The 23,896-nt window shown below is 43.1% G+C and overlaps 1 protein-coding gene across 5 annotated transcripts in view; it reads left to right on the top strand.

The window, feature by feature from the left end:
* The window catches only part of LOC147014098 (uncharacterized), a 32,610-nt gene extending 13,880 nt beyond the window's left edge, over positions 1–18,730 (top strand). Inside the window, exons 3-5 of one of the 5 annotated variants that reach the window (XR_015050645.1) lie at positions 9,146–9,303; positions 13,913–17,384; positions 18,162–18,730. Coding sequence is in view for 3 of the 5 variants with exons in the window: in XM_085851757.1 (XP_085707883.1) it covers positions 9,146–9,303; positions 13,913–14,075 (321 nt within the window). In the remaining 2 variants the exon portion in view is untranslated. Of the gene's footprint in view, positions 1–9,145; positions 9,304–13,912; positions 18,135–18,161 lie in introns of those variants that run through there. The other 4 variants (XM_085851759.1, XM_085851758.1, XM_085851757.1 and 1 more) reach the window with 4 other exon arrangements.
* Positions 18,731–23,896: the final 5,166 nt, after the last annotated feature.

Raw genomic sequence — 23,896 nt, 5'->3', positions numbered from 1 at the left:
ACAATCCTCTGGAAGAAGTCTTTTCTTTCAAGCTTCTCGGTCTCACTATCTGCCATGACCTTTCCTGGGAAAGTCACATTTCCAACCTCGCCTCAAAAGCCAGTCGCCGACTGGGAATCCTCCGTCGTGCAAAGTCCTTCCTCGGCCCTCTTGAGCTCCTGACCACTTACAAAGCTTTTTTCCGTAGCCTGATGGAGTACTGCTCTCCCCTCTGGGCTGGTGCTCCTGCCTCCCACCTTTCTCGGCTTCACGCTGTCGAAACCAGGGCATTTAAGATCATCGGCATCTCCCGTAATGAAGCTGAGTCTTTGGGCCTCTCACTCAATCACCGCAGGTTGGTCGGTGGTCTTTCTGTCTTCTACCGACTCCTCTCCAGCCTTGCCCCCCCTGCTCTCTCTGCGATTTGTCCCAACCACATTTCCACAGGGCGCTCAAGGTCCGCCAACAACCCCCTTCTGGTAAAACTACCAAAATCACGAATCACTGCTCATCTTCACTCTTTCATTCCTCTTTTTTCCCGCCTTTGGAATAAACTTCCTCACTCTATTCTTTCCCATTCTTCCCTTCAGGCTTTCAAAACAGCTGTTCACCACCACCTCTTATCTTCCCCCATCCAAATCCTCGATCTTTTCTACCCCCGATAATCCACCCAAGCCCACTTCCTTCAATTCCCCTGCTTTCCTTCCTGAAAGTCCCTGTAATGTCCATCTTCCCCTCGCCATGTTCCCCGTCCCATCCCCATCCCTCTCCCTTCCACAGTTCACCTGTGTCTGTTCCCCACTGTTTTGTCCCTTCCACTCCCGCCCCTCTTGTCTCATGCCTCCTTGCTGTGAGTTGTGTGTTAGCTCTCATACGAGCCTCGACCAAGGTATACAAAAAAAAAAAAAAAAAAAAATTAAAAAAAAAAAAGCTCGTGTAACTCCCTCCCAAACATGATTAACAGTAAATATCATTATTTTAAGCTTATTATATCCTATATTATTCACAAGTCCCAGATATGTCCTTCTATTCCCATCAGTGTTCAGAAGCACTTAATTCAGATACACAGTCCATTCACTGGTGGCGATCCATCGGAGGGGGGGGGGGGAGGTTTTGTGCAGCGCACCCCATCCACTCGAGCCTCACACCAGCCCACGTGGCCGGGAATTTGTCGAACGAGCAGCCTCCCGTTCGGTAAGCTCAATAGTGGGGCAGAGAAGAGCAATTTTTGGGAGGAATCGTGCAAATGATGATACAAGCATCAAATTTGGCACATTTGTTCTCCAGGGGATTCTAATCAAATCTGCCTGATTGGCCATTTGAAAATCCAAATTTTGAAAAAATTAAAAAAAGTCAAGATCACGAATCAATGTTGGATGGTGTCTGAGATTGGTGAATGTTTCAGAAACATCATCGAAGATGTTCCAAGTCTGCCATGCAGTTTTCTTCCCTTTACCACGGAAGGCAGACACGACGTCACATCCAGTGAACGCATGGAAGTATGGGATCCCTCTAGCTTTCTCAGGCCCTATTGCAGAAACTACCTCATGGACTGGAATCCATCACACCTTGGCTCCTTGGCCAAAGGCAATCCACATGTTCTCAAGACCTAGTTCCTGTAAGGATGGCAGTGCAGATATTGCTATGACTAGTATGTCCGTGTCATTGACCTTAATGATAATGGACTTGCTACCATCCGTCGTTGCATCCCTGGCGTGTACAAATATTCGAGTGTCACCTTCTTCATGACAACATGGAGACACAACATCCAGTGACTTCCTCGTGTTGCTAATGGCATCTTCTCCTTTTGTGACAATGACTGTGCTTGTCGTCTGTGCTTCACACATCTTTTCCGCAAGGAAGTGAAACAGTTCAGTCTTGTTGCTGTCATCTCGAAGAAAGCTTCTCCAGTTACTTGGGATCTTACTGGTTCCTGTCACTCTTCTTCTGATTCCTTGCCCCCTTTTCGACCTTGCCTCGGACTTCAGACTTCACTTCTTGTACACATCAAACACTACATCCACCCTCTGGTACCTGGCACCATAGGATTCCACCTTTGGGATGATGTCTTCTTTAGCATAGTCATCAAATATCTTTGAAGTGCGTGGAGGTAGGGCATTGATAAGTGCTGAGCCATCAATGATGACTGCATCTCCCCTTGGTTCTCTGTCTGGGATGTTCACTTGCGCTTCAAGAATTTCAGCCAGCTGTGACTTCAAATTTTCTAGAGGTTTTTTTTTTTTTTTCAAATTTTTCAAAATTTGGATTTTCAAATGGCCAATCGTGCAGATTTGATCAGAAAGCCCTGCAGAACAGAAATGCCAAATTTGATGTTTGTATCATAATTTGCACGATTTTTCTACTATCTACTACACTAGAAAGAGTTCTCCAAGTCTTCCGTTGTGCAGAGGCACAGCACTTTCTCTTAGGTATTTTTCCAAATATTTTCGACTTCTGTTATCGAGTTTTGTGAGCCATTTCAGGTAACAATCCTTATCCCAGACACTTGATATACTTTGTTTGGCCGCGAATACTCAAGTTTCCTGGGGTTTCTGCACGTGCGCACCGAGCATTCCGGGGCGGATTCCGTCACTTTGAGAGTCATGTGTTAAATGAAAATTCGATTGCACTTTCCTGTACTTTCTAGATGCCCTGGAGAGATTTTAATAATTTATTTAAGAACCAATAAGAGTTGTTGCAAAGTGGTTGGCAAAGTTAACATTCAGAGATGTCAAAGTAGTTGTCAGTGGTGACAATTAACAATGAGCATTCCAATAGAACAATGGAAAAGGTGATATATGTTGTATTGGTGATATACTGTTAGTGGAGATGTTCAGCGTCACGTCGAACGATTGAACATTGAAGAATATATCGTTAAACTCCCAGTTCACCTGCTAGTTTCTTGGTGTGTACCAGAGATGACATACCGGTTTATCATCGTGGTCTTTTGGTCCTCTGTAGAAGAACATCCAGAACACCCAAGCAGGTAAGCAAGAATAGTGAAAGAGATAACGTACTCGCAAAGGTACAGATGAAAGGGCACAAGTTGGTATTTTTTTGGGTTGGATAAACAGCAAACATTTATGTTCTTGCAGCGCAGCAGCGAAGGGTATTTTCTTTTGACTTATCTGAGTTTGATTCTCAATCGAGTTGGATCTGACTATAAACTGTCAGCCCTGTGCACCACAGTCGGTGTGGTGCTTCGCAATGTGAGTTGGGTTAACATCCCATCCTTTGGGAGAGCAAATTAAGTTGGCTGTCCTATCTAACGACTCAATCTTGTTGAAATTAAAGATTCCAGGAGTAGCCTTTAAAAATGAGTCGGCCATTGTGTTTCGGTACCCTGTAGAAATCGTATACTTCTGCTTCTTGGTCCGTCCTCTTCGTTGTTGGTCCTCATATTTGTTGCAATCTCTCTTTGTTGTGATTTTATTTTTTTGGTTGGATACTACAGGTTAATTTTCCTCACCAGGCAGAGTTCAAATTTCTCTCTTAAAGGCAAGAGATCCCAAATGTCCAAGTCCATCTTCATAATGCACTTCTGTGTAACTCGTACAGGACAACAGTTGGTCATGGAGTATAAATTGATAGAGGAGATAATGCATATCAAAGTTGGGTCTGAACCTCTTTTTAAAATTTAAACATCATTTGAAACTGAACTTTTTCACGAACATCTTGTCAGAAAATCGACTCTTATTACCCCACGCGTGCGAAACAAATAGCGGGGTTGAGCAATTGATTCATGTCCGTCTGTCTGTCTGTAAACATCAGTTTATGATGGTGGAACAACATAATTAAATTGAATGTTGTATTTTTGAACATTAATTGAAAAACATACCTGCCGTTTTACATTACTTTGTCTCTGAATTTTTCCCGATAGCACATAAGCAGATAGGAGTGAATTTTCTTTGTACTCTTTCTGCCTTCCTGGCAGTCAAACAAAATTGAAATTCATTCCAAACAGGAACTTATTGTTTTTTAATGACGTCATAAATGACACAAGCAGGCATGAATATAACTAATGTAATGTGGAAGATAGGGTGGTGTAATTGATACTGTGTCCGTGAAGGTAAAACGGTGGTAAATTCCAGAATTAATTTATTCATACAACTTTTACAATCTTTATTTTTATTTAAATTAATTATGTACTTGAACATTGTAGAACACAAATCACTTTGTTTGCACGTTCAAAACCATTCCGTTTTTGCAATACTTGGATGTATTAAACAGGGTGGTGTGTAAGACTGCTTCAATAGCTCTAAACATCCAGAATTTTATTTAAATTTAAGTATACACTTAACACTGTGCAGGGTAACGCGTTCTATTAACTTTTTAGTTTTCAGTCAAAATTGCTTCTTTTTTTTCTGTTTTTTTTATTAACCTCCGCAATTGAAGATGGACGGAGGTTACTGTTTTCACCCCTGTCTGTTTGTTTGTTTGTTTGTTTGTTTGTGAACAGTATTACGGAAAAACTCGACGGATTTCGACGAAACTTGGTGGGGGGGGGTTAGGTATGGTCCAAGGATCATGCCATTAAATTTTGGACTTGGTCCCCCCCCCCCCAAAAAAATTTATAGAGAAATTTTTTTTTTGCATTTCTACATGTATTAAGTGATTTCCAACCCCCCCCCCCAAAAAAAATAGAGAATTTTTTTTGAATTTCTACATGTTTTAATTGATTTCCAACCCCCCCAAAAAAATTGTCACCCCCCCAAAAAAGGGAAAAAAATTGTTTTTTGCATTTCTACATGTTTTAAGTGATTTCCAACCCCCCCAAAAAAAATTGTTAGAGAAAAAAAATTTTTTTGCATTTTATGTTTTAAGTGATTTCCAACCCCCCCAATAATTGTTAGAGAAAAAAAATTTTGCAACTTTTTTTTCAACAAAATTTCAATTTCTTTTTTTTGCATTTCTACATGTTTTAAGTGATTTCCAACCCCTCCCCCCCCCCCCAAAAAAAAAATGTTGGAGAAAAGAACTATAACTGTCAGCACTGTTGACATCATATTTAATGAATAAGATATAAGGTTCACTTGAGTGACCCAGCAGTATTGGCGGCGGAGGTTTTGCGCTCTCCCGAGTGCTCCCCCTCTAGTTAACCTCCGCAATCGAAGATGGACGGAGGTTACTGTTTTCACCCCTGTCTGTTTGTTTGTTTGTTTGTTTGTGAACAGTATTACGGAAAAACTCCTCGACGGATTTCGACGAAACTTGGTGGGGGGATTAGGTATGGTGCAAGGATCATGCCATGAGATTTTGGACTTGGTCCAAAGTCCAATATGCCAGCTGTGGCAGCCAATTTGAAAAAAAAATTGAATTTTTGTTTTTGCATTTCTACATGTTTTAAGTGATTTCCAACCCTCCCCCCCAAAAAAAAAATTTGTTAGAGAGAAAAAAAAGGAATTTTGCACCTTTTTTTTCAAAAAAAATTCGATTTTATTTTTTGGGCATTTCTACAGTGGGGAGAACAAGTATTTGATACACTGCCGATTTTGCAGGTTTCCCCACTTACAAAGCACGTAGAGGTCTGTAATTTTTATCATAGGTACACTTCAACTGTGAAAGATGGAATCAAAAACAAAAATCCTGAAAATCACATTGTATGATTTTAAAATAATTAATTTGCATTTTATTGCAGGAAATAAGTATTTGATACATCAGAAAAACAGAACTTAATATTTGGTACAGAAACCTTTGTTTGCAATTACAGAGATCAGACGTTTCCTGTAGTTCTTAACCAGGTTTGCACAGACTGCAGCAGGAATTTTGGCCCACTCCTCCATACAGATCTTCTCCAGATCCTTCAGGTTTCGGGGCTGTCGCTGGGCAACACAGACTTTCAGCTCCCTCCAAAGATTTTCTATTGGGTTCAGGTCTGGAGACTGGCTAGGCCACTCCAGGACCTTGAAATGCTTCTTTCAGAGCCGCTCCGAAGTTGCCCTGGCTGTGTGTTTCGGGTCGTTGTCATGCTGGAGGACCCAGCCACGCCCCATATTCAATGCTATTGTTGAGGGAAGGAGGTTGTTGGCCAAGATCTCACGATACATGGCTCCATCCATCCTTCCCTCAATACGGTGCAGTCATCCTGTCCCCTTTGCAGAAAAGCATCCCCAAAGAATGATGTTTCCACCTCCATGCTTCACGGTCGGGATGGTGTTCTTGGGGTTGGACTCATCCTTCTTCTTCCTCCAAACACGGCGAGTGGAGTTTAAACCAAAAAGCTCTATTTTGGTCTCATCAGACCACATGACCTTCTCCCATTCCTCCTCTGGATCATCGAGATGGTCATTGGCAAACTTCAGACGGGCCTGGACATGTGCTGGCTTGAGCAGAGGGACTTTGCGTACGCTGCAGGATTTTAATCCATGACGGCGTAGTGTGTTACTTCTGGTTTTCTTTGATACTGTGGTCCCAGCTCTCTTCAGGTCATTGACCAGGTCCTGCCGTGTAGTTCTGGGCTGATCCCTCACCTTTCTCATGATCATTGAGGCTCCACGAGGTGGGATCTTGCATGGAGCCCCAGACTGAGGGAGATTGACTGTTATCTTGAACTTCTTCCATTTTCTAATAATTGCACCAACAGTTGTTGCCTTCTCACCAAGCTGCTTGCCTATTGTCCTGTAGCCCATCCCAGCCTTGTGCAAGTGTACTATTTTGTCCCTGATGTCCTAAGATAGCTCTCTGGTCTTGCTCATTGTGGAGAAGTTGGAGTCCGATTGATAGAGTGTGGACAGCTGTCTTTTATGCAGATAACGAGTTCAAACAGGTGCAGTTAATACAGGTAATGAGTGGAGAATGGGAGGGCTTCTAAAAGACAAAACTAACAGGTCTGTGAGAGCCGGAATTCTTACTGGTTGGTAGGTGATCAAATACTAATTTTATGCAATAAAATGCAAATTAATTATTTAAAAATCATACGATGTGATTTTCAGGATTTTTGTTTTAGATTCCGTCTTTCACAGTTGAAGTGTTCCTATGATAAAAATTACAGACCTCTACGTACTTTGTAAGTGGGAAAACCTACAAAATCAGCGGTGTTTCAAATACTTGTTCTCCCCACTGTACATGCGTGTCGATCTAGTTTAGTTTATTCAATCGTGGTTCAGTAGAGTGTGATCTGTTTTGGCCATTTTGAAAAAAATATTTGATTTTTTTTTGCATTTCTACATGTTTTAAGTGATTTCCAACCAAAAAAAGAAAAAATTGTTAGAGAAAAAAAAGAAAAAAAACTTAGAAAATTTTGCAACTTTTTTCAACAAAATTTCGAATTTTTTTTTTTTGCATTTCTACATGTTATAAGTGATTTCCAAGAAAAAAACATGCCAAAATTATAATTGCGGCTGATTTTGGAACTTCAGGTGGATATACCCACGTAAAATAAATTTGTCTCAAGGAATCTAGTTATGACGAATGAATTGAGCATGTAAAAGTTAAAAGTAAAAGGGAAAGTTGCAAACTATAACTCTGTGAGCACTGTTGACGTCAAATTGAATGAATAGGATATCAGGTTCACTTGAGTGACCTAGCAGTATTGGCGGCAGAGGTTTTGCACTCTACCGAGTGCTCCCCCTCTAGTTTTAACTGTAATAATTCCTCAAGATTATCTGCCATCCGCTTGAAAATCAGCAAACATTACCACTTTACATCAAAAAGGTGCAAAAACAGTTAGTTCCCTTCAACTACAGACCAATAAGCTTGCTCGCAACAATCAGCAAGGTCAGGGAATCCATCATCACTTCCGACATTAAATCCTTCCTCTTCTCCAATGACCTGATTTCCGACCATCAATTTGCTCTCGATATGGTCTCGCACTCCTCTCTGCTCACCAAACTTTTGTCCTATGGTATCCAAGGCAATCTCCATTCATGGCTCGCAGTCTTCCTCTCTGTCACAGCCAATGTGTGGCCCTAAATGGAGTTCTTTCATCCCCTCTTCCTGTCCAGGCTGGAGTTCCTCAAGGCAGTGTTCTGGGCCCTGTTCTTTTTCTCGTTTTCATCAATGATCTCTCTGACTCCAGAAAATCCTCTTTATCTCTTTGCTGATGACTCCACCCTCAGCTGTATCATCTGTTATCCCTCAGACCGGTAAGCAGCAGCCTCTTCACCCTCTCCAGATTTGGATAAAATCACAAACTGGTCCAACACGTGGAACATGTCTTTCAACCCTGATGAATCTCACATTCTCACGATGTTTCTCCGAAAGCATCGTCTGGAACCCCCCCTCATCTACTTTCTCAACAATCCTCTTGAAGAAGTCCTTTCTTTCAAGCTTCTGGGTCTCACTATGTTCCACGATCTTTCCCGAGAAAGCCACAATTCCAAGCTGGCCTCCAAAGCCAGTCGCCGACCGAGCATCCGGCGTCGTGCAAAATCCTTCCTTGGCACACCTGAGCTCCTGGCCACATGCAAAGCTTTCATCCACAGCCTGATGGAGTCCTACTCTCCCCTCTGGGCTGGTGCTTCTACCTCACACCCAGTTCAGCTTCAAGCTGTGGAAACCAAGGCTTTTAGGATCATTGGTAACTTGCACAATGAAGCTGAGTCTTTGGATCTTTCACTCTCTCTCACTGGAGGCAGGTCTGTGGTCTTGCTGTCTTATACCGACTCCTTTCCAGCTTTGCACCCCCTGCTCTGTCTGTGCTCTGTCCCCCTACTTTTTCCGCAGGGTGTTCAAGGTCCTCCAAAAACACCTTGCTGGTGAAATTGACAAAATCAAGAATTACTGCTCACCTTCACCCTTTCATTCCTCTTTTTTTCCCACCTCTGGAACAAACTCCCACACTTTATTCAATCCCACTCCTCCCTCCAGGTCTTTAAAACAGCTGTTGACCACCATCTCAAATCACCCCCCCCACCCCAATCTAAAACCATGATCTTTTCTACCAGTTAACCCACCCCAAACCTACCTCCTTCAAATTTCCTGCTTTCCTTCCTGAAAGTCCCTGTTGTGTCCATTTTTTTAAATCCCATGTACTGTACCCAATCCCTCTGCCTTCCACAGATCTCCTGATGTCTCTGCTGCCTGCTGTTGTTGTGCTTCCCTCTCCCACCTCTCTTGTTTCCTGCTCCTTTTGTTACACGTTCTGTGTGTTCACTCTTATACGAGCCTCGACAATGTATACAAAAAAAAACATTTCTCTTGCCCCTGCCCTTATTCGTGTTCACAGATTTTCCAGAATGTTTCTGTGGAAGGAGGAGTGATGGAGACGGTTCCTGACGTTTTGTTAGTCGTGAATGTCATCTTCTCTACCGTAGGTGAAATTGCATTTGAACCATCGTGTTGGTTCATGAGGAAGAGTTGTAGAAAAAAGCACTGCATTCACTGGTAAAGAATTAAGTGACTTTTTCATCAATACCATCATTCCTTCACCAAAGGCATGAGATAGCTCAGAGATTTGAAATGAGTTTACACTGAATCTTTACGAATAACTAATCTGAGAAACTAATGTATGGTCCAGTGACAGCAGTGGTGCCAGAGCATGGAGCATACTCTTCTTAAAAGGTGACATTCTGTCCTGGTCAGACCTGTCCATCCATCCATCCATCGGGACCATACTCTGTGCAGAGCGTTGGTGCTGCGTCAGCAGTCTCCTTGGCTAGTGGGTACAATCCTGGACGGGTCACCACTCCGACATGGTATACCAGCAAGCTGGCACTCATTTTTACGACCTCAGAAGGATGACAGGCAGAGTCAACCCCACCTGGTATTAATTTGACATCTGAGTGGGATTTGAACTCAGGTTCCATCCTAAACCATTAAGCCGACACCGGGCATAACACCTGTCATGGAGACATGAAAGATATTATTCTGTCTTTCATCAGAATCATCCCTCGGATGATTGTCCTGAATACATCCTCTGTGGGATTTGTTTTGAGGATTTTTTTTTGGTTTGTTTAATTGACAGTTATTGTGTTGATTAATAGGTTTGGTGAAATTTTCAACCACTCACCATGAAATTTAACCATTTCAAAAGACATCAAATTCGATATACTACTTCCATGTTCTTTAGTCTTCACAAAGGCTTGTCCTTTTTTTCGTTTATCGACATAAGTCGTCGTCTCAATACAAGTACCAAGACCAAGTCTGTAGTTAGCAGTGAAGAAAAAGAAAAGAAGGTAAGTGGAAAGTGGCCATGTGATCTGGATTCAGAGCAAACTGGATTCAGTGCTCTGTTTGTGAAAGGTAGTGCCACAAATAAATGTAGTGAAGTGAAGGATAGTTTGAATGAGGCAGCTGGTAGGTTAAATGGAAGGAATGTTTCAAAGGAACCAAATCGGATGATCACATGATAATGGAGGACGATATGTGATTTGGGGTGGAAATGAAAAGGTGAATAAACTTTAATATTTAGGAGACATGTTGGATGTCAATGGGAGAGCAGAATGGCTGCAAGGACTAAGATAAAAGTAGCTGTGAGTAAATGGAAAGAGTTTAGAGTTATTATAATCTTACCAAATAAGTATGTGCCAAGGACAGTAAAGGAAATTAAGAGAGTATTTTGCCTGTAGAAGTCTAGCCCTACATTGTATGGTCATGAAGCTTGGGCCATAAAATAAGAATAGAAAAAAAAGAAACAAAAATAAATAAATGAAATTGCTCGTTTAGCAAGGAATTGCCGGAATAACTTTGTCATATCTCCATGATCTCTGAAAAAACAAAAACCTGGAAATCAATTTGGTTCTTGTAAGTCGATAGTGCTACTGTTTAATGAGTTATAGCACTTAGTTTGGTCATGATCATAACTTGGAAGTCAATCGGACTTGAAATGGCGTTTTTATCGCAATTTGAAAGTTTTGACCCGACCCCCCCCTGACATTCGACCCCCGACCGCGAAGAAGGGTTTTTGGTGTGACACCCCAATGAGACATATGGTTGGATGCAGAATTGGAAGATGCACATTTTGGATTTGGTTTGAAGTCGATACGACCATTTTAGTGGACGTTATTGGGAAAATAAGAATTTCGGTTTTTCGGTGACCTTGACCTTGACCTTTGACCTAGACTCACCAAAAACGACAAGTTGGACCATCGCCGACGTCTGTACCCAGTTTGGTCATGATCGCTGAAACGGTGTGGCTGCTACAGGGTAAACAAACACACAAACAAACAGACAGACACACAGAATGACACACACAACCGACCAACATAATTGCTACAATCCGAAGGATTCCGGCAATTACTAAAAAACACAAACAACAACAAAAAAAAAAACAAGAGCAAAATAATAGAAAAATAATGGAATAGATTTGTAGAAAGAATATGTGCATTGCCTTCAGAACGTATTCACACCCCTCAACTTTTGTCACATTTTGTCGTGTTAAAGCCTGAATTTAAAAGGGATTAATTTTTTTTTTTAATATCACTCATCTCTACACAATACCCCACAATGACAGTGAAAACTTGTTTTTGGAAACTTTTACAAATCAATTACAAAATTAAAAGCTGAAATGTCTAATTTACATAAGCATTCAACCCTCTGAGTCAATACTTTGTAGAAGCGCCTTTGGCAGCGATTACAGTTTTGAGGCTTCTTTTGTAGGTCTGTACCAGCTTTGTACATCTGGATTTGGGCATTGTCTCACATTCCTCCTTGCAAATTTGCTCAAGCTCTGTCAAGTTGGATGGGGAGCATCGGTGAACAGCAATTTTCAATTCTTTCCACAGATTCTCAATGGGTTTCAAGTCTGAGCTTTGGCTGGACCACTCAAGGACATTCACATTCTTGTTCTGAAGCCATTTCAGTGATGCTTTGGCTGTACGCTTGTGGTCATTGTCCTGTTGGAACGTAAACCTTCGCCACAGTCTCAGGTCTTTTGCACTCTAAAGCAGGTTCTCCTCAAGGATTTGCCTGTATTTGGCTCCATTCATTGTTCCCTCTATTGTTACAAGTCTCCCGGTCCCTGCTGCTGAAAAGCATCCCCAAATCATGATGGTGTCACCACCATGCTTCACGGTAGGGATGGTGTTAGATTGGTGATGAGTTGTGCTTGGTTTCCACCAGACATAGCGCTTTGCATTCAGCCCAAAGAGTTAAAATTTCGCCTCATCAGACCACAGAATATTTTGCCTCATGCTCTCAGAGTCTTTCACGTGCATTTTTGCAAACTCCAGGTGTGCTGTCAGGTGCCTTTTTCTCAGGAGTGGCTTCCATCTGGCCACTCTCCCATAAAGTCTAGATTTGTGAAGTGCTGCAGAGACTGTTGTCATTCTGGCAGGTTCTCCCTGCCACTCGAACAGAACTATAAGGAACTCTGCAGTTCTGTTAGAGTGGTCATTGGGTTCTTGGTCACCTCCCTGGCCAAGGTCCTTCTTGCCCGGTCACTCGGTTTGGTCAGACAGCCAGCTCTATGAGGAGCCTGGGTAGTTCCATATTATTTCCATTGCCTAATGATGGAGTTCACTGTGCTCTTGGGAACTTTCAACACTCAATAAATTGTTTTATACCCTTTCCCAGATCTATGCCTCCTCATGGTTCGATCTCTATCCTTACGAACAGTTCCTTATCCTTCTCCGGACAGTTCCTGGGACTTCATTGTTATTGTCCTGTACAAATTAATTTTGTCCTGTACAAACAAATTTCTGCTCCGACATGCACTAACAACTGTGGGACCTTATATAGAAAGGTGTGTTTCTTTCTAACTCACGTCCAGTCAATTGAATTGGCCACAGGTAGACTCCAATCAAGTTGTAGAGACATCACAAGGATGATCAAAGGAAATTGGATGCACCTCAGCTCAATTTGGAGCGTCATAGCAAAGGGGCTGAATACTCATTGACACAAGACATTTCAGCTTTTCATTTCTAAATTAATTTGTAAGAATTTCTAAAAAGATGTTTTCACTTTGTTATTATGGGGTCTTTTGTGTAAATCGGTGACAAAAAAATCTAAACTGAATCCATTTTAAATTCAGGCTGCAACAACAACGAAATGTGACAAAAGTCGAGGGGTGTGAATACTTTCTGAAGGCAATGTACATCTTCTTTCTTCAAAGCTATTCTATTATTTTTCTCTTGTCATTTTTTGCTGTTGTTTTATTTATTTATTTATTTATTTATTTATTTATTTTTGTTTCTGTTTTTTTATTATTCTTCTCTTATGGCCAAAGCTTCACGACTATTACAATGTAGGGCTATACTTCTACAGGCGACTTCTGAAGGTACTGGTATTGCTTTGTGGTTAGGTTGGCTGGCTTGGGATCTTAGGGTCCTCAGTTTGAGCCCCGTTGGCTGCTGAACTAACACCAGGTGGAGTTGACTGAGACTGTCATCCTTCTGAGATCTGCGAAATGAGTACCAGTGTACTGGTATAGGGGCACAGCATCAGTGACAGCCATGCTGCCAGTCGTGCCCCAACAAAATGATAGCTTCCTGGCAGCCATGCTGCCATATGGAAGAAGAATAGCAAGAAGACACTGCAAATGAAAGAACCAAATATGGAGACATGCCATCAATCAACCAACTGCCTAAAAGGGAAAGGGAAAAGGTTGTTTGATGATGATGATGATGATGATGATGATGATGATGATGATGATGATGATGATTGTGATGATTGTGATGATGGTGGCGATTGTGATGATGATGGTGATGATGATGATGATGATGGTGATGATGGTGATGATGGTGATGATGGTGATGATGGTGATGATGATGGTCATGGTGATGTTCATGGTGATGATGATGATGATGGTGATGATGATGGTGATGGTGATGATATTTGCCTGTTTCATGTTTGGGTTTCATCATTTCACACCCTTCCTGTTAACCTTGTTTCAGTAACATTACATCTGCAAAACTCAACGTTTTATATTCTATAGCATTGTAACACACATGGAACACATTTTTTTATGTTTTACAAAACTGTGCATTCAATACTTTACCCGTTATCTGGTACTTCAATTTACCTTGAACTGAGATGCATTGTTTTTGTCTTGCAGTTTACGATGTGGCCGGAAAGCCAAAGATGAAATTAAGGAACGAGCTACCATTAGTAAAGGAGGTTCAGGAAAATTAACAAGTCGAGATGCAGGAAGTAAAGGAAGAGGATGTTCAGAAGATAAAATTAAAAAAAAAGGATTCGACAATAAAGAACAGGAATGAGGATATTAAAACGACCAAGAAAAGGTTTTTCTTCCTAAGAAAGGAAAAGAGAGGATAGGTTCAGGAAAGAAAGGATAGGTTGCTTCAAAAATAAGAAGATCCTACACAAAGAGCAATTAGTGAGGGAAAGAGAACACGAGTTGAAGCAAAAGGACATACAACGAAAATTTAAGAAAGAATTATGGCTAAAAGAGGAAGAACAGCAAATGAAAGAAAGAACAACAGGAGAGGAAAAAAATAAAAAGAGCTAAGGATGAGAAAGAAAGAGGAGTGGAGACAAACAAAACAGGAAGAGTTTGGCAGGAGGACAAATTTCAGGTGTAGATCCTGGGGAAAACAGAAAAATACAGAGCGTAAGAAAAGAATGCGTGCTTTAGAAATAAGGGCTCAAAGTTATAAATAAAGAGCAAAGTGTGGAACAGTTAGAGTACGACGGGTGTAGATATAAAGAGCAGGAGAGCAACAGGAGAAATTTGAAGCGTTGATTAAAGGAAAAGAGGAAGAGATAAAGCAAAGGCTGCTTCATATCCACCCACCAAAAAGAGGAAGAGGTTAAAAATAGAGAAGAGGACACTCTGCAGAAACTAGAGGAAAAAACACATGCAAATAGAAATAAAACAAGTAATGGTGTAATTCAAAGTACACTTCCCCCCATGGCAGATAAATCCTCCAGCAAGCGACATTGCCAGGTCACCTTTGGCAGGGAGCAGTGTACTTCGGAGGTAAATATGTACAAATGATAACTCAAAAATACCCTTTACAGCCAAATCACTTGGTCACTTATCATGTCCAAATATCAGCTTCCAGGCTCAAAAGGTGCACGACATATTTCCCGGATGAGAAGTAAAATAAATAGGTAATTAATAGATCGATAATAATGAAATAATTAATCAAGAAATTGATGAATAAATTTTTTTTTTTTTTAAACTAACATTTTTGCCAAAGCACGTCTTCACTTTTGTCCCCAAGTTTCAGATTCCGAGCTCACAGGATGGCTTAGACATCACGCAGACAAACAAACAAGAAAACAAACAAACAAATGAAATTCCTCGTTGAGCAAGGAATTGCCGGAATAACTTTGTCATATCTCCATGATCTCTGAAAAAAACAAAAACCTGGAAATCAATTTGGTTCTAATAAGTCGATAGTGCTACTGTTTAATGAGTTATAGCACTTAGTTTGGTCATGATCATAACTTGGAAGTCAATCGGACTTGAAATGGCGTTTTTATCTAAATTTGAAAGTTTTGACCCGACCCCCCCTGACATTCGACCCCCGACTGCTAAGAAGGTTTTTGGTGTGACACCCCAATGAGACATATGGTTGAATGCAGAATTGGAAGATGCACATTTTGGATTTGGTTTGAAGTCGATACGACCATTTTACCGGACGTTATTACGAAAATAATAATTTCGGTTTTTCGGTGACCTTGACTTTGACCTTTGACCTAGATTCACAAAAAAACGACAAGTGTCTAAGTTGGACCATGGCCGACGTCTGTACCCAGTTTGGTCATAATCGCTGAAACGGTGTGGCTGCTCCAGGGTAAACAAACACACAAACAGACAGACAGACAGACACACAGAATGACACACACAACCGACCAACATAATTGCCGAAATCCAAAGGATTCCAGCAATTAACAAGAAAACAAATAAATAGAATGAAAACTGAGTACTCCCTTCCTTCGGTGCCCGGCGATGTCATGATGCATCGCCTGGATATGGCATTGGGAAGGAGCGGTGTACAATGAGGAGAGCGAAGGGAAAATGAAACACAAAAGGAAATGCAAAGAGCGCAAGAAAAAGAAAAAGAGCAAAGGAAACGTGAGGAAGTTGAGATGAGTCAAGGAAAAGAAGAACAGATGGTAATGGATCAGGAATTCTGCTGTGAAGGACAAACAGAATGTGAAAAAGAATTCCGAATGGAAAGTAAACAGACAGAAACTACGAATGGTCTCAAAATTGGAAAGAGAATCAACAGATGAAGCAAGAAGAAGAACAGCTGCCAAAAGAAAAGGAAAAGCTCTTCTCCAAAAAACAAATGAAGACGCAGACAGGCAGCACACAAAAGTGTCAGAATAACTATATATATATATATATATATATATATATATATATATATATATATATATATATATATATATTTACAGTCAAGGCTCGTGGAAGAGCTAGACCATAGAACAGATAACACAGCATAACAAAAGGAACAGCGTGAGAAGGGGGGAAACACCAACAGCAGGGCAGAGGGAGAAAATAGGTGGAGAAGGATAAACAAGGGATGCAGGTAACGATGAGGGATAAGGGAGAATGCAAGGAGTGGAAAAGATGGATACATAAGCAAAATTTGAGGAGGGGTGGGAGTGGGTTAACGGGTGTAGAAAAGATCACGGCTTTGGATGAACAGAAGCCTCACCATGATAATAATGGGCGACAACAGCTTCAACAACAGAAACAGAATGGTGTTCAGGGGCCGCATCATACTCAGGACCTTCAACAGGGTAAATATTGTTTTGGATTTCAGAATCCGGTCCGATGAATGCATCCACACATCCAGGTCCTCAGACAGTTATTTCCTCCAATGCATGTTCGGATTAGCCCCATCCCCTTGTTTAATGGGATTTTAAAGTGATGCGTTGAGAAGGGTAAAGGATAGATCCCCTCTCTTATGGGAAGCTTTTTTTCTTTACGACAGACACGTTCACACATTTCTTTCACGAGCTCTGAAGCCCGCCCTCATTTTTCCTCACCACATTCTTTCGCGAGCTCCGACGCCCGCCTTTTTGAGAGCGCACGGGTCGTCATGGTAACCGTGCCCCAGTGGGGCGGGGTGAGCTTGGGGCGGACAGCATCACGTAGAGACGGCCCAGGGATAAAAACGAGTGAGAGAAAGCATGACGTATATTCTGTGAGGAGAGACGTTCTAAGATATAAAAAAAAAGTGAGGAAAAAGCGAAAGAGGGATGTTCTGAAGAGAAAAAGTGAGGAGAGAAAAAGCAAAGGCCGAGAGAAGCGACCAAGAAGCGGGTGTCTGACCAGCGCCGACGAGACAATTCGCCCTTCCAGTGCTTCGGCAAGCGAGTGTGTGGTGCACGTGTGGGTGTGAGCAGCGCCGCCAACAAGGGAGGCACGGGTAGATCACCAACACCAGGGTCTAAACCCGCAACGGACGATCCCGGTGCCCTCCAGACGTCGACTGGCGTTCAAGGCTGCCTCGCGAGAAGGTGCACGGCAAAGCTGGGTGCTGGCGACGGACATGACACGCACGCACGCATTTTCAGAACGTTTTCGCTTCACAGACGACTTTCTGGTGAGCGAGACGATTCTCCCCCTCACCCTGAATGATCCACTGGGTACCCTTGTCTGTGTTTAGCTGTAAGTGAGTCAACCCCCGATAAGCATCTGCTCTTTATCTCTTTCCTGGCATTTTCATTGATTTTGCTTTGAAATTCATTCTTTATTTACCTCAGAAAATAAAAAGTTCTTTTTATTTATTTATTTTATTTTAATAAATTATTTGTCGATTTCCAACCTGTAGTGTTTGTCCTTTCCTTCTGTTGGTCTAGCATTGTTCGAACCGAGATAGACTGGGAGGTAATTACCACAGATTTGACCAAAATATTGTCGGCACGTACCAGCGGTTAAAACGCTCGGCCACCCTAATTAAAATCTCATCAGATGATATTGGTGCTTTGCCAAGGGCGCGCTCCCCACTCAGGTAACCACGTGACCTCGAGTTAAATGGAATAATTAGACGGTGGACACTGGAAACAACTTACGTGAGATTTCTAAAATTCTCAATTTTCATCCGATTGACTTGAAATTGGAAGAGGATTTATATTTTTGGTCACTGAATTCAACCATCAAATTATTTCTGTGGTCAACACGGACCAAAAGGTCAACATCATAGGTGAGATTTCTAAAATTCTCAATTTTCATCTGATTGACTTGAAATTTGAAGATGAGTTGCATATTTGGTCATTGGATTCAACCACCAATTATTTTTGAGGTCAAATTTATTTTATGGATTTTGCAAGTATCGTGCTCTGTACGATGTCTTTTTCTTGTGTGTTTGTTTTGTGTGCAGGACATCTCAAAAAGTTGTGGACGGATTCGGATGAAATTTGGTGGGAAAGTTGTGGGTGTGACAATGACGAATTGATTCAATTTTGGTGAAGATCCGAATCTAGATACAGAATCTAGAATTATTTAATTTTTAAAGTGGTTCACCATTGAGAGATAGGGCCAAAAATGATATATGGCATGATATTTTAAAAAGGTATTGTGCTCGATATGTTCATTGCGTGGCGGAGGTATGCACTCTACCGAGTGCTCATCTAGTTGGTAATTGGAATGTGGAGTACGAGTTCACAGATCTAATCTGCATGGAATTTTTCTTGACCTACTACTCCGTCATTAGTTGATGGACCATTTTATTGGTCTACATTAAGCAGGAGGGTAATACATGTGTAGGACATGTCGGTTCCTCCACATAGCTCGAATGGAAGCAGTTTTAACGAGGTCATAGCACCTATTAGTGGACATTTATCCAACCAAGATCTTCTAGTTTTGTATTTTTTATTAATTTCCTCAAATTTGTCGAATTTATTTTTTACTTTGAAGTTGTGGGTTACGATGTGTAAATAAAGGTGGAAAAGTCTGATTTAATGCATTTGAATTCCAGGCTACAAGGCAACAAAAGATGAAAATTATGAAAGGGGGCGGGGGGGGGGTGTAGATTTTCTATTAGCACTGAAAATGATCAGGCATTTACACTTTGCATGGATCTCCAGGCTCTTCCAAGCCTTGATGTCCACCGAAGGCACAGGACACAGACTGCTCCGACTTTACATGGACTGATCACCGATAATGGTACAATTACAAGCTTCACTTCACCCCAGGCCTGGACAACATGGTGATGTGATGGACCTGCTCTCCAAAGCTGTCATCGTTCCTGAACCTGCTGGCCAGCGAGTGGACGAATTCATCCAGTTGCTGCAAACTCCAGCAGGCGTCGGTGGAGGACTCCCTCTTCTGCACCCTGCACTCCGACATCACAGATAGCTGACCTACCTAAGGGCGCGCTGAGCTATCGCCATTCACCAAGATCAAGGAGCAGTCATGGTGGAATAACACCTGTGTTGCTTGGGGTCACTGCACAGTTGTACTCTGCACTCGGCATGCAAGAGCGCTGGCTTTGGCGCCTGAGGGACATCTGAGTATTGTCAGATTATAGCAAAGGTGGCAGGACCTTGTGTGGTGGCCTGGTTTCAACCACAATGTTGAGATAATGGTTAGGTACTGTGCAGCCTGCCAACTCAGTCGAAAACTAGCCAGCCGACCCCACCAACACTGTGACCAATGACCTGGCCTTCGAAACCCTGCGAGTAACTGCAGGTGTACATCTGTAGGAAATCCATGGCATACCCCACACTACCTCGTGGTTGACTATGATCTCTACTCCAAATGGCTTCGTCTTTCTGGTCAGCTGTCTCCTCTCAGGCCATAATCAACATCCTGGACACTGTCATCTCCCGTCAGGGGCTGCCTCAGATCATTACAACAGATAATGGATCACAGTGCATCACCGGCTCTCAGCTTTCCTCAACCCCGAGGGGATCAATCACATCCACACAGCCATCCACCACCCACAGGCCAACGGGGGAAGGTGATGGGGACACTGAGGGGAGCAGTTTTATCAAAGCCTGCATGTGAGGTCACCTGGCCCAAAGTTGCGCATTCCAGCAGACCCTCCTGCACACCACCACAGGGGTCTTGCCAGCTCTGCTAATGTTGAGGCAAGAGTTGCAACTGCCACTGGATAGGCTACATCCACGAAAACCTCACTCTCCCACACCTGCTGTTCGCACCAGGGTCTGCCAGTCCAATCATCGCATGAATCAGCGGTTCGACAAAACTCGCAGAGTGAAGTTGCCTGTTACACGTGTATCGGACTGGGTCATAGCTAAATGGCTCCACAACAGCTACAAGCCACAACCCCATCCGGTCCTCTCTGATGTATGCCAGTCACCAGCTGGGGCTAGACACTTTCCAGCTCCCGGATGGGTCCCGGTGGCATGCTAGCTGGGTGCGCAAAGTCCCGCCTTCGGAACCTCAGCCAATACCCTTTGGCCACAATGGAACTGTATTCTGGCCCTTCAGTTCAGATGCTACGACTGATTTGGGGGGGGGGAGGGTGGATATCAGGGGTGTTACTATCCCTATTGCTGACCCTCCAATTAATTGTGATCCACTTTCGTTTGTGGAAACGCAGGCTGCGGTGAACCGGTTGAAATGGGGTAGCTCCAGGGATCTGTGGCATCCATGCTGAACTTCTCAAGGCTGGTGGAAATGCTGCACTCGTGTCGCTGCATGCAGTTATGTGCTCTTCCTGGAACACATGCATCATCCCAACTGGCTGGAAAAGGGGATTTGTTGTCCCTCTCTCTGGAAAGGGAAGGGTGATCGACAGGACTGCAACAACTACCGAGGGGTGACATTGCTCTCAGTGCCGGGCAAGGTCTTTGCTCTGAAAATTATTGACAAGGTTCGCCACCATCTGCTTGAGCACCAGTGCCCAGTGCAGTCAGGCTTTACACAAAGAGGTCAAAGATTGACCGTATCCTTTCGGGTCCTCACTGAATGCAGACGAGAGTTTCGGCAGGGGCTGCTTGTAGCCTATGTTGATCTCTGTAAAGCGTTTGATTCAGTGAATCGGGATGTCCTCTGGAGGATTCTTGGTCTTCGTGGGGTGCCACCAAAAAACTGATCATTCTGACGTCTGAACTATACTCTGGTGCTGAGAGTGCTGTGTGATATGGTGATACCATCTCTGTCTTATTTCCAGTTGTTAGTGGAGTTTGTCAGGTGTGTGCTGACCCCCACACTTTTGAGCACTTGTATGGACTGTATTCTGGGGAGGATGATGGAGAAATCAAGCTGTAGTGCATCGTTTGGGAATGTCAAGATCTCTGACCTTGATTTCGCAGATGATGCAGTCATCTTTGTGGAGACTCTAGATATCCTTTTGGGGGCCCCCGAGGTGCTCAATGAGGAGCTGGAGCCGCTGGGATTCTGGGTTTCCTGGGTCAAAACTAAGATCCAGGCTTTCAATGACATCTTGAATGCTGCTATCTTGTCTGTACCTGTTTGTCGTGAGGATGTTGAGGTCACGGAGAGATTCACTTGCTATGGCAATGATATTGACATCTCCACTTGGTGTGAGCCAGAGGCCAATAGACGTCTGGGTCAGGCCTGGAGAGTCAAGGATTTACTGGATAATGTGGTGTGGTGTTGTCGGTACCTGTGCAGGACGATGAAAGTCTGAGTCTTCCGGTCCTTGGTGCTTCCAGTCTTGCTCTATGGTTGTGTAACTTGGACTCTGACTAGGGATCTGAGACGGAGACTTAATTCCTTTGGTACCAGGTCTCTTCGGAGAATCCTTGGTTATTGCTGGTCGGATTTTGTATCCAACGAGCGGATGCTGAGAGAAACTCAAATGAGATTGGTTACCTGCATAGTCCGTGAGCATCAGCTGCCGCTGTATGGACATGTGGCTCGTTTTCCTGATGGTAATCCTGCTCACCAGATTCTCTCAGCGATGGAGCCTCATGAGTAGAGGAGGCCAATGGGCTGACTACGTGCCTCATGGTTGCAGCAGGTTGATCAGCATCTCAAGGAGATGGGGATGGGCCAGCCATCTGTCTGGGGGATGGCCAGATGGAGGCCGCTGGAGTACCGGTGGAAAGTGGATGCAGCAATGCGCTTGCTCCCATACATGACCTGACATGAAGGTTGAACCTGTTGTGCCTGCAGCACGGCCGCATGGGTTCGACAGCATCCAGGCTACAGATATGACTGTGTAAACCTCCACATCCGAACTTTGTGTGGGAGAAGGGAGGGAAATATTATGTTTGGTTTGTGTGTGTTTGGTTCTGGTTCATGATGTTTGTGGGCTGGTCATGAAACACTACTTCAAATGTGTTTGCTCCTCTTCCTGTTCTGTTGCTAGTTGATGTGTGGGTGTGCAATTTTAATTTACCCTGAGCTTTTCGCCAATCGTGGTATCCAAGGGAGACAAATCTGCACCCATGAAAAGCAAGCGACTGTGCTGAGAATGTTGCACTCTCACCCAATGTCTTGTCCCAACACACAATTGTTGCCTCTTAAAGGCCATGCCTTTTAGCTAACTGTTTCAACTTGTTGCACGACAGTTAAAAACACACACACAAAAAAAAAACATACACAACACTCCTGCCAACGAACGTGCCTGCACCAGTCGCAACCATGCAACACCATCACATGAATGGTCCGACCACAAAAGCATTCTCACACAACCACAAGAAACCAGCCCTTCATAAATCCTGTTCAACCACAATGATCGCACATGACCACTGCGTGCACCCAACCACAATCTGACTTGCACTGCCAGGTCGCTTTTTGTCCCCCAACCTAACCACAATTAATGAAGTCCCCCAACCTAACCACAATTAATGAAGTCCCCCTTGCAGCACTGCCAGGTTGTATTTCTAACATTATTTCCAAGCATATTCCACCCATCGCTTCGCTGATGGGAATACTACAGAAGGGTGGAGGGGGAGAAAAAGTGAGGTGGAGGTTAGAAAGATAGGGGTTGAGGAGAGAGGGAGAGGGGAGGGGGAGCAAGGAGGGGTGTGAAAGTGAGGAGGGGCGGGGGAAGAGAAGGCAGACGTGTGGTGGAGCGTTAATTACAATTCATACTGTCTCATCAGAATGCCTCTGCGTGGAATAACAGTGAAGATGGAAACAAAATAACATCTGAAATCCATTTTCTACCGGTCATATTGAAAACACCGCCCGGGGACAAACACTGCCCAGACACGTCCGGCGGTAAATGCAGTCCGGAGACGTTTCTAATATCATTTATAGTTTTAAACTTTAAATATAGGTTTGAAGACCAGGTATTTTACAAAACACATTAGGTTATCAATGGATTTAGTTTGCACGACTGAAAAAAAATCATAGAAAACAATGGCAGGGCCCAACGGCTGGAGGAGTGGGGAGGGGGAAGAGAAGATGACTTGACTTTTGCCTGCACACATGGCTCAGTGCAGGTGATTTACTGACCCCTGCTGGAAAGAGGGGACTACCAGCCACAGCACAAGATATATTTGTGCAGCACCTGCCCCCCTCCCATCCCCAGGCTGCTCCGAGAGGCAGCAGGTGTTTCCAGTTCATGTCAATGGATGAACTATGAACTAAGAAATAAAAACACCTCCATTGATAAGAGACTTTACATACCACAGGATGAATTGAAAAAATACTTAAAGTTTGTATTAAGTACACAGTTTGTACCAAGTAGAATGTTCCTTTCATACATAAGGAGGACTTTTCCAAAGTAAAATATACCTTCTTCTTCTTCTTCTTTGTTCATATGCATCATTGGCTGAGGGTGCGGCTGTGATGCCGATGTAGTGCCCTCTGTAGGCGGCTATGGCAGGAATTTGTAATTTGTTCCATGGTACCGACGATAGCTCGCCTACTCTTTGCAAAGGACATCGTGGTATCTTTAACATCAAGCAACTAAATGCTGGTAGACAGAACACCCAGTTTAATGTATATCCGAGGGACGGCACACACATTGATGAATCACCCTGCCTGTGAAACGCCGGGATGACAGTTTATAGCTGGTCGCGATTCAAACACAGGCCAGACGGCTTAGTGATGAGTGTGCGTAGATCGAGGCAATCCTGAAGCCCTAAAATATACATGAAGGCACATTTCCTTCAGAGTTGTATTAAATGGACATGCAAGTCTCCAGAATGACATCTTATTGTTAATTCC

Source organism: Eptatretus burgeri, chromosome 13 (assembly GCF_056783735.1).
Source record: "Eptatretus burgeri isolate ZD-2024b chromosome 13, Ebu_testis_v1, whole genome shotgun sequence".
NCBI lineage: Eukaryota > Metazoa > Chordata > Myxini > Myxiniformes > Myxinidae > Eptatretus > Eptatretus burgeri.
Note: the sequence above shows the minus strand (reverse complement) of the source record. Positions and strands in the feature narration are given on the sequence as shown.